At 44.0% G+C, this 11,601-nt stretch overlaps 1 protein-coding gene across 1 annotated transcript; it reads right to left on the bottom strand.

The window, feature by feature from the left end:
* Window positions 1-6,792: 6,792 nt before the first annotated feature.
* On the bottom strand, window positions 6,793-11,387 carry LOC310824321 (protein YIPF4-like). Its single transcript, XM_083697208.1, is given in 7 exon segments — window positions 6,793-7,418; window positions 7,422-7,427; window positions 7,675-7,788; window positions 8,539-8,616; window positions 10,331-10,502; window positions 10,700-10,856; window positions 11,315-11,387. Coding segments are annotated over 7 exon segments (714 nt in total). The 5' UTR covers window positions 11,373-11,387; the 3' UTR covers window positions 6,793-7,289.
* Between the last annotated feature and the right edge of the window lie 214 nt (window positions 11,388-11,601).

Here is an 11,601-nt window from a genome sequence, read left to right on the forward strand (position 1 = left end):
ATCTTGCAGGGGTTTGGGGGCTAACCATTGCTTGCAAGTAGGGAGGGGCTGTTCCCTTTGCCACCCGGTAGGCAAGCACCAGGGTCTTGAATTTGATGCGAGCTGCTACCGGGAGCCAGTGGAGGGTGCGGAGGAGGGGCGTGACATGGGAGAATTTGGGGAGATTGAACACCGGACGAGTGGCAGCGTTCTGGATGAGCTGCAGAGGCCTGATGGAGGAGGCGGGGAGTCCAGCCAAGAGTGCATTGCAGTAGTCAAGGCGAGAGATTAGAAGTGCTTGGACCAAAAGTTGTGCTGCTTCTCTGGTGAGGAATGGACGTATCCTTCTGATGTTGTAGAGGAAGAATCTACAGGAGCGTGCTGTCGCTGCGATGTTCTCCACACAGGATAAGCGGTGGTCAAGGATCACCCCAAGGTTCTTGGCTGTATGGGAGGAGGTCACAGTAGAGTTTTCTACTGTGATGGAGAAGTCTTGGAGAGGGCAGGCTTTCCCTGGGCGGAAGAGCAGCTCAGTCTTGTCAAGGTTGAGCTTTAGGTGGTGGGCTGACATCCAAGCAGAAATGTCTGCAAGACATGCCGAGACACGTGTTGCCATGTGAAGAAATTACAGAGCCGAGAGATTTGGTATTGAGAGAGAACAGTAAAGGCCCAAGGACAGAGCCCTGGGGGACACCAGTGGTGAGGCGATCCTCTCCACGTCACCTGGTAGGAGCGATCGGCCAGGTAGGATGCAAACCATGAGAGTGCAGAGCCAGAGATGCCCAATTCTGAGAGGGTGGAGAGAAGGATTGGGTGGTTTTCTAAACCTGCTGTGCGGAGATCTAAGAATTGGAGCAGCAGTGGAGGAGATGCGTGACTGCCTAGATAACAAACTGGGACATTTTTAAGACTGCTTCCAGCAGCATGGACGAATACACAAAGTCTGTGACATCATAAATCAGCTTCTGTGAGGACAGATGTATTCCAACACGCAGTGTTCAACACGGGTGAGTTACAACAATGGCAAGCTCTGGTTCACAGCAAGACTCAAACAGCTTCGTTTGGAGAAGGAGAGGGCTTTCAGGAGTGGAGACAAGGAAAGGTTTAGACTGCCGAAGTACACGTTTGGCAAGGAGATTAAGGAGGCCAGACGACAGTACTCAAAGAAGCTGGAACAACAATTCGCAGCCAACGAGTCCTCGTCAGTCTGGAAAGTTATTCGAGTGATCACAGACTGCAAAACCAAATCCCCCCACTCTATGGATGACCTCAGACTTGCAAACGACATGAATGAGTTCTACTGTAGATTTGACAGACAATGGAACAGTCCTGACCCTGACCCACACAACCAACCCCCCTCCACAGCTATCACACCTCCTCTTACCAGCCTGGACAGAAACACTACAGCCCCCCCCCCTCACACCTCTCTCCATCCAGGAGAGAGACGTCAACAAACTGTTAAAGAGACAGAACCCCCGCAAGGCAGCTGGACCAGACGCTGTCTCCCCCTCCACACTGAAGCACTGTGCAGACCATCTGTCTCCAGTGTTTACGGACATCTTTAACACTTCACTGGTTGAATGCATGATACCTGCCTGCTTCAAAACATCCACCATCATCCCCGTTCCCAAAAAGCTGAGGATCACAGGCCTTAATGACTACAGACCAGTCGCCCTAACCTCTGTGGTAATGAAGACCTTTGAGCGCCTCGTGCTCACCCACCTCAAGGCCATCACCAACCCCCTCCTCGACCCACTGCAGTTCGCCTACAGAGCCAACAGGTCTGTAAACGATGCAGTCAACATGGGACTCCACTTCATCCTCCAGCACCTAGACTCCCCCGGCACCTACACCAGGATCCTGAGCCCACCTGCAGGTGCCTGAGCCCACCTGCAGGTGGATCACTGACTTCCTGACAGACAGGAAGCAGCACGTGCGGCTGGGGAAGCTTGTCTCGGAGCCCTGGACCATCAGCACTGGAGCCCCACAAGGCTGTGTGCTCTCTCCTCTACTCTTCTCCCTCTACACCAACAGCTGCACCTCTAGCCACCCTTCTGTCAAACTCCTGAAATTCGCGGATGACACAACCCTCATTTGATTAATCTCCAATGGGGATGAGTCCGTCTACAGAGAGGAAGTTGACAGCCTGGCTTCCTGGTGCAGCCAGAACAACTTGGTGCTGAACGCCCTAAAAACTGTAGAGATGGTAGTAGACTTCAGGAGAAGCCCAGCCCCAACCGCCCCCCTCGTCATGTGTAACTCCCTAGTTAACACTGTGGAGACATTCAGATTCCTGGGGACAATAATTTCACAGGACCTCAGGTGGGCGGAGAACATCACCTCCACCATCAAGAAGGCCCAGCAGAGATGTTCTTCCTGCGGCAGCTTAATTAATTCAACATGCCGCAGAAAGAGATGGTCGAGTTCTACACGGCCATCATTGAGTCCATCCTCAGCTCATCGATCACCATCTGGTTCCCTGCCTCCACTGCCAAGGACAAAGGCAGACTGCAGCAGACCATTCGGTCAGCCGAGAAGGTCATCGGCTGCAACCTGCCATCTCTCCTGGACCTGTTCCACTCCAGGACCAGTAAGAGAGCAGGAAAGATCATAGATGATCCTTCCCATCCCGGTCACCACCTCTTCCATAGACTTCCATCCGGCAAAATCTTGCGCCACCTGAACAGTTTCTTCCCCATGGCAGTGGGGCTCACAAACAAGCTCCCTGCCTCTCACTGACTCAGGGACTTCCACTCCCCCCCCATCCCACCCCACCCTGTCACACACACACACACACACACAATGCACTGACAGTGTAATTTATCATTATTTAAAATTATTCTAATTTATTGTGTACATGCCCCATACTCATTTCACAGCCTCTAGCCTCATTCCCACTTAGCCTCGCACAGCCTACAAAATGTATTGTTTTATTGTTCTATTTTGTTAATTTGTTATTTTGTTAATATTTTGCAAATGTTTTGTTCATATTTGCTTATATATTGTTGTGGGGGGACATGCAGCGTTCGGCCTGTAGAGGGAGCTACAGGACCGTGGCAAGGGTTACGGAAGCGAGGCTTCGTTGCGCACCTGTTGCGAATGAAGCCTCGTTAACTAAATGGTTTAAGATGTGTGTGCCTCTGCTTTGAGGGAGAGGCTGAAAAGCTACGACTGAAAAGTCACTGTAACAAGGTCCTTAACACAGAGGCGGACTCGGTGGTGGTGATAAGGGAAAAACCCAGTTTATTTATAATGTTCCTTCTTTTCATTCGTTTTTTAGTCCTGGTCGACTTTTCAGTCGTAGCTTTTCAGCCTCTCCCTCAAAGCAGAGGCACACACATCTTAAACCATTTCGTTAACAAGGCTTCATTCACAACAGGTGCGCAACGAAGCCTCGCTTCCGTAACACTTGCCACATTCTGTAGCTCCCTCTACAGGCCGAACACTGCATGTCCCCCCACAATTGTTTTTTTATACCAAGTCAATTTCCTGTATGTGCAAATATACTTGGCCAAATAAAAGAATTCTGATTAATTCTGACTCTGATTTGGAAGTACATCCATCAGCACATCCGGTATGTGCATCAAGGGATTTGAATGCAGAGGGACACATTCTGTGAGATGTGTGCCAACAGCAACAACCAATGCAGGCATGTCATATTGACTGCAAAAAAGGACCTTTGATCAAACATTTAAAAAAATGCTCAGCTAGCCACTGGTACACGTTAATACAAGTGACCTAGCTCAGGGGTTCTCAAACTTTTTGGGGCCAGGGACCCCTTACAGGGGAGAACATTTTTCAAGGACCCCCTCATAATCGTAACACCGATTAAGCATATGCTTACCACCACATTTGTACTCTTAGATGCCATTGGAACCATTTGTATTCTCAAACTTTTCAACCTAAATACCTCAGACCTGTTTCATTGTGATAAAAAGAAACAAATTTAAATTTGAATCATGTTAATACCACTTATATGCTTTTAAACTGAGGGTCATTTTATTCTAATTGCATTTGGACTCAACTTGACAGCATGTATACAATTCAAGTACAGTGGAACCTCGAGATACCAATGCCCCAATATACGAATGTTTTGAGTTACGAATTGAAATTTCGTAGAATTTGTGCTCTGAGATACGAATGAAAATTTGAGATACGAATCCTTTTTTTTCGCGAGAAGTGGCAGCCGCACGCGAGAACTGGCAGCCGCCTGCACACGAACCCTTTTTTTTTTTTTTTTTTGAGATACGAATGTTTTGATTTACGAAGGAAGTCTCGGAACGGATTAAATTCGTATCTCGAGGTTCCACTGTAATTGATCTTAAAAGCTCTCAGAAAATGAACAGTAGCAAGACTGGCATTGTCCTAATAAACACAGATATTTAAAATGACCAGTCTAAAGCTTTTAGTAAGTGCTTCAACTTTAAAATAATGAACTCCTTATTCAAATTTACAAAGTTACATCATATTCTTAGCTCACACAATTCACAATAACTCACTTGATGAGCTTCCCTAAATTAATGAGATGGGTGAGCCTGTCTCTCACTACACGGTTTCTCCATTCTTGGAGTGATGGATGACAGGCAGATTCTAAGATCGTTCTCCACATGCAAATAAGCCCTGTACTTCGTCTTTATTGCAGTCAAGGTGGAGAATGATGACTCACAGAGGTAAGTGGTAGGAAAGGGGAGCAATAATCGCATGGCCTCGGCAGTGAGTTCAGGATACTCATGCGAGAGGGAGGGCCAAAAGTCTGCATGAGGCATCTGCTGAAATCGGGCCTTCAATGACCTATCAAGTTCAACAGCTCCTCTTCTGCCTTACCAGTAAGGCCACTTGTTGCAGCTGGGGCAAAGGGATCCCGCACCCAGTCATCGGTGTTCACATCAGAGAAGTATGAGCTGAAGTGCTCGCTCAGTGCAGTGAGGTGAGAGATACTCCTCTCTCACTATAGCCACATACAGGTTGTTTGTGTGGAGAAACTCAGTCTGTTGGGGGAACATGTCTGTTTTTTTCATGAAGGCGGTGATTTTGTCGCTAACTTAAAGGACAGATGCATAGCCTCCTTGGTTAGAGAGGTTGCGGCTGTTGAGCAAGTTGAATACGTCTGCAAGATAGGCCAATTTGGCCATACACTCCGAGTCAGAAAGAAACTCTGCGATGTCGGGTTTGTCCTCTTTCATAAACTTTGACATCTCACTGCGTAGCTCAAACACCCACTGCAAAACTTTACCACGAGAGAGCCATCACAGAGTGATATCGCAGTGCGTCATGCCCAGCACCCATCTCCCTACAAAGTTATCCAAACAAACGTGACTGCAGTGCCCTTGACGTCACAAAATGAACAAAAACTGTGTGAAGGTCTGGTTCTATACCTTTCGATGCAGCATACAGTGCGTAGCCATAACCTTCAGGTTGACAGCCTTTATCCGCGCAATAACCCCACTCTATCGGCCCGTCATCGCCGCCGCAACGTCCGTACAAACGGCCACACTTTTTTCCCAGCTCAGTCATGAAAGCATCCAGGAGTCTGAATATTTCCTCACCCGTTGTCCTCCCAGGCACCTCCTTGCAGAACAGTGAGTCCTCCAAAATGTTCCCTTCACATGGATAGCGAACCAAAACAATCCACTGAGCCGCACTGGCAATGTCTGTTGATTCGTCCAACTGAATAGAAAATTGCTTACAGGAACGCAATCTATCCAGTAACTGTGACTGAATGTCAACCGAGAGTTTTTCAATTCTCCTCCTCACGGCGTCATTTGAGAGAGGTACAGCTTTCAGTTTATTAGCTGTTTCTGTCCCAAGCATAACTTCACACATTTAAACCGCCGCTGGAATAATGAGTTCTTCTCTAATTGTGTGAGGCTTCTTACTTTTAGCAATTCGTTGAGTCTCCCGTCGCTGTTCTCAATAAAACCAAACTCGATATATACCTGTTGTCATATTTTCTCAATTTAGCTAGTTTGGGCTTAGCATCACTTGACGATGTGGACTAGCTCTAATATTTCTCCATGCTCGCCAGCTAGCTAGCTGGCTAAGCAGCAGCAGGAACGGTTCGTTGCGCCCTGAGTGAAGTCAGTGATTCATGACAGATTGACTGATGTGTCAATCACATCAGTTTCTATTGGCCCAAAGCTCAAGTGGGAGTAACTTAATGGACACAATATGCTTGTTTTATTGTACAGCTTGGCGCAAATGGTCCCCATCTGTAGATATGCACTTTTTAATGCACTGAATTTAAGGTGTTGTATTGGCATTGGCAGTGACTAGGAAGGCCACTGAAGAACGCTGAACTCATTGTCATGTTAATGAAACCAGTTTGAGACGACTTTAGCTTTGTGACATGGTGCATTATCATGCTGGAAGGAGCCATTAGAAGATGGGTAAATTGTGGCCATGAAGGGATACACATGGTCAGCAACAATACTCAAATAGGCTGACATTCAAGCGATGATTGATTGGTATTAACGAGCCCAAAGTGTTCCAAGAAAACGTTCCCCACACCATTACACCACCTCCACCATGAGAAGGTGTACAGGTGTTCCTAATAAAGTGAATGTACATTACAAGCAAAGTATACGTACATCAGTTCAATAAATTATTATTATTGAATAACTGTATAAAACAACTAATGAAAGGCACCATCATTTAGTAGACATTGTTTTATTTCACACAAACAGCCCACTACTTGCCTAACCAGGCTGGAATTCATAAGTTATGAAATACAAGTTGTAAAAACATTTTTTATAATAATAATACTAAAAAAATACATTTAAAAAAAGGATAAGAGGAAAAGGAAAGAGAGATGCATAAATGGCCACTAAATAATGCATTAATGCAACAGTATGCTAAAATAACAGGGGAACCTCTCAGGGCGGCGGTGTCTCTCTTCACCTCATGGTTCAAATTGAACATTTGAACTGTGATATTTGGCACCACATTTCTCTATGGAATAAAAGCATCAACAACAATCTAGCATGTGACCCCTTCATAACTAACATTTCAGATTTACTAATACCATATCACACATTGATTAAATATAATGCTTATAACAATGGCACCTGGGGTTCTAAATTAGATTTGAATCTGAATGCAGGGCTTAGATCATAAAAGCTACTGCTTTTATTTGGACACAGAGGTCAAGGACATATTTAAATACACTGATGTAACAGAAACCATATGTCCCCATTGTCTAGGATTGTAAACAGGATTAAAACGCTCCTTCTTTTCATTGGATCTTTGTGTCTTTTCAAGGTGCTTGCTTTGTGTCGGTATCTAACAAAAGTTCCACAGTAACCATTGTCCAATCAGACACCAGTATATAGTGACAGGAAGTAGATGTACAAAAGGAAAATAGGGTATATGAGAAGAGGCTTCTTGGTTTTGAATTCATCCCCAACCAACAGTGAAGCAGCACTGTAAGCAGCCCAGAATACTCAGAAAAGCTGAAAAATACATCAAATAATAAACAATTAGATCCACTTATACTGGGTGGACAGTAAGGCTTGCTGTTTCAGACTTAATTAAATTCTGGTTTAGTAATTTTTGTTTCCAGACAGAATATGTAATACAGAAATGTCTATCAATTAAAAAAACAACTTTATAGATATCAGATCAAATAAATACGGTGATTGTGAAAATTGGAGGCAAACAGGTTGATGAATTATCCTTCCTTGTACAATATACACTCACCTTTATTAGTGTAGAAACAACATCGAAACCACCAATAACCAAAAGCAATGGGGCTATGACAATGAGCGGGAGAAGGGAATATCCAATCACTCCTAGGACTTGTCCATAAGACACCTAGCCAATACAGAGCAATGCAAGTCAGCAATTTCACAGCACGCAACAACAGTCATATACAAGATGAAGTTTTTGGTCTCAAATCAAAAATAACATTAAGGGATGGTTCAGCCTATTTTCATGTTGAGGTGAAATATCGTCTTACCTTGATTTGTCCTCATAGGCCAGTAGTGAAAGCTTCTCCGGTTTTCCACTTTGCTACCGCAGCACAGACTAACAGCAGCGCCCTCTCCAATAGACAGGATTCTAATGGTACTTAGTTTAGCATCTTTGAAATTACATGCCAAAACCTCCTCAGAGAAACTTTAAACAAAGTTTAGTCACGGCTGTATACTAGACAAACGTGTACATGCTTGCATTGTAATCGCAAACAACCTAGTTTTGCAATAATATCCTAATCCTTTCAAGGGTAACTCGCAACTAAACTTTGTTTGAAGTTTCTCTGAGGTTATTTTGGAGAAACTTTCACTACTGGCCTATGAGGACAACTTGATAGCATGATATTTCAGCTAAACATGAAAATAGACTGAACCATCCCTTTAATGAAATGCATTATGTATAAAGCCCAAGAGTGTTTCCTGCCCACCTGACCTGACTTGGAATAACTCTAGGCCCAATGGCCTATGACTTGGGCCAAGAGTATCTCTTTGTATGGTCACATGGTCAAGGAAAACTCCTGGTCCAATTACAAAATGACTGCTCCTCGAGACTATCATCATCATTTACTTCTGTAAAATGTATGGACCTCACCTCGCCACCAAGAACACGAGCCAGCAGAAACACTGTTAAAGATCCAAATATCCAAATGGTAATAATCCAAGACACGACCTTGGGAAATAAGAATGCAAAAATGTATTAAAACCTTCCAAGTGAATGTCTTTCAGAATGAAAACAACAATGTGACTTGCAAGCAATGATCAGCCCCCAAACCCCTGCACGATCACTCTGCTCTTCCACCTCGGCTGGCCGCCTGGCACCGCCGCCTCTATGTGGATGCAGCAGCCGCACTACTCGGTCACGGCTTTTCACTGTCCTGGCGCCCCGCTGGTGGAATGAGTTTCCCACTGCTGTCATGACTGCAGAGTCACTACCAATCTTCCGCTGTGGATTGAAGACCCATCTCTTCAGGCTACATCTTAACAGTCCCTCCTAAAGACCTCTTCACCCCCACTACCCCCCTGTACTAACCCTAGAGACCTCTTCACCCCCGCTACAAAAAAAATAATCTTCTAGCATTGTGACTGCCAATGGCCCCTGGTCTGAGCATTGATTACTTTATCTTTTGATGACTGATGGATAGATGATTCACTTACTTAAACAAATGTATTTGTTGTAAGTCGCTTTGGATAAAGGCGTCTGCTAAATGCCATAAATGTAAATGTAATGTGACATGTTACTGAAGAGTCGGGCAGAAGAGGTCATAGGTCAACTTCAGAGTTTGGTGCCCCCACAGCCGTTGAATGTAAATAAAGGCCTAGATATCGAAGCAGGGTAGTAGTTATCCTGAGCAATACGCTGACAATGATTTGTCATCGTAATAGATCACAAGGGTTAGGGTTAGCCATAGTGATGGACCAAGTATAGCAATAAACCACACCGATTGGTCATAATTGTTGATGCTGTGTTATAACCTGCTTAATGCAACACAACCTTGTAACACCATATACACGTATACTCATGTATAACCATAGGTCAACTTAAGAGTTTGGTCATTGAAAGTAAATCAAGGCCCAGAATAATGATACTATTGCTGTTATTTTGCTTCAACAATGTAGCTTACTTTGATAATACAACAGTGTGTCTTTGTGAGGGTGAAGTCATGTGCAGGTGTCCAGCATTAATTAGAGAAAAGTTTAACTCCTAAATGTTATCTCGTGGGACCCGAAGAGTTTGTGGTCCAAGGTCTCTCCTCTGCATGTGACTGATTTGAAACCCAAAACCTGTTACAATGTTCTAATATATTGTTCTGATTTTGATTCCTCCCATTAGAGAATACCAATCAGTGCAACACTAAATCTGACGTAGAACCAGGTATAACTGTGAATGCACAGCAGAATTATACTTTGAGAAATGACTGAATACTTGTATGCTTGAATACTTGTCATCAAGAGTTTCTCCCAGGCCTGGCCTCAGCAAATCAACCGTCTGATATCTCTTCGTTATTGACCACTTCAGAGAGTCCTTCATTACCAAAGCAACTTATTATGTTTTTGTACTTATAATGCAATGACCCTGTTCAAGAAAAGTCAGTAGTTAGAGAACACATTGCAGTCTATCAGAAATGATATCTTTAGCTTTTGAACATTCTCATATCATAAGATATCAATGTGGTGTGCCACATTTCATCAAATTCTGTGACTGAGATAGGATGATTGCATGGGCTGCCCACAGACCTACTATTGGTTGAAACCAAAATCTAAGTTTACAAAAAGAAAATCCTTCTGAATCATCAGATGGACACTTAATTTGACTAAAACGGAACCAATGGCCAGATGTAATATGACCTCTCAAACAAAGATCACAGCCTTCAGTGCCTCCTCACCCTGAACTGGCCATAGATGGAGATCATGGAGAACAGGAGTACCACAGCCAGAGGCCCCCAGAAGTCAGGGTTGTCCCTCACAACCTGCCTGTTGAAGCCCAAAGAGGGCATTGGCATGAGCACACAACGGATCTTATAGTATATGTCCTTCGGGTCAATGTCCAGCTCCTCCCTAATAACAGAGATATATGAAAGAGTACAGGGGCATCATGAGGATATGCAGCATCGCATCATTGGGAATCAGGACAAACGTTATAGGAATTGTAGTCCCCTCTGTCAAATGTTAGTGTAGATAAGTAGCCACAGATTTCACACATTGATCATTATATGCATGAACAAATTAGGGGCTACTCAAAGAATGTACTGTACTCACAAAGAGGTTTGTTGTCTTCGGGGTCGTCCTCTTCTACTTTCAGCAGCCAGCCATAGCCTCGTTGCCTCAGGAACGTGGTTGCGTATGGATCTTTTACACCGTCACTGCCCATGGTCAGTTTGATATCCGGTGCATCAATTGTACCGCTTAGTTCTGTGGGATACATTTTGAAGATGACAGGTAAATATAGCATATAATGCAGTCGTCTTACTGATTCAGAAATGTGCGGCATGTCGACAACATGCATTTCAATGGATGACAAAATGCATTAGTGTATTGTCCTAGAAATTAGAATATCTCATCAGTTATTTTCGTGAGATTTCTTTGATACACAGTTTGATTTACAGTTTGCCTTGACAGAAAGTTTTTCATGCATCGGTTCTTCGACTAGATTGAAAAAGAGGCCAAGTAGCTAATTGCAAAACAAACAACTGTGATCATAAATAGTTGGCTAAACTAAGCCCTAGCTGTCAAATCTTTCTGAAGCACCGTGCCTGGCTTGAAACCGATAACACTTCAAATTTACTGAATTCAATAACTGGTTGAGCTGTGTTGACAAATGGCGTCGCTAGCTGCACAAGTGACGGTTCAAGGCCTGCTAACAACATTACCTTCGGCTTCAGTCGATGAGGCGAAGGTAAAGTCTCCGTTGGTGGGAGAGAACTGCATTGTTGATGTTGTGTTAACAACCGTCAAGCTGTCCTAAGCACTGACATTTAAATAAATTGTTTAATTAATTATCAAAATGTAGAACATTTTCACTGACAGGACTTCAGTATATTTAGAGACAGGTTTCACCCAGATCAGTAGATCTGTGCTCTGTGAACGACAATAGTGGAACTCCGCCCACTTAGCTCGGGTGTATATAAATTAAGATTTCTTCAAAAATAAAGGCGCC

The sequence above is a fragment of the Argentina silus genome, assembly GCF_951799395.1.
Source record: "Argentina silus genome assembly, chromosome: Y".
Taxonomy (NCBI): domain Eukaryota; kingdom Metazoa; phylum Chordata; class Actinopteri; order Argentiniformes; family Argentinidae; genus Argentina; species Argentina silus.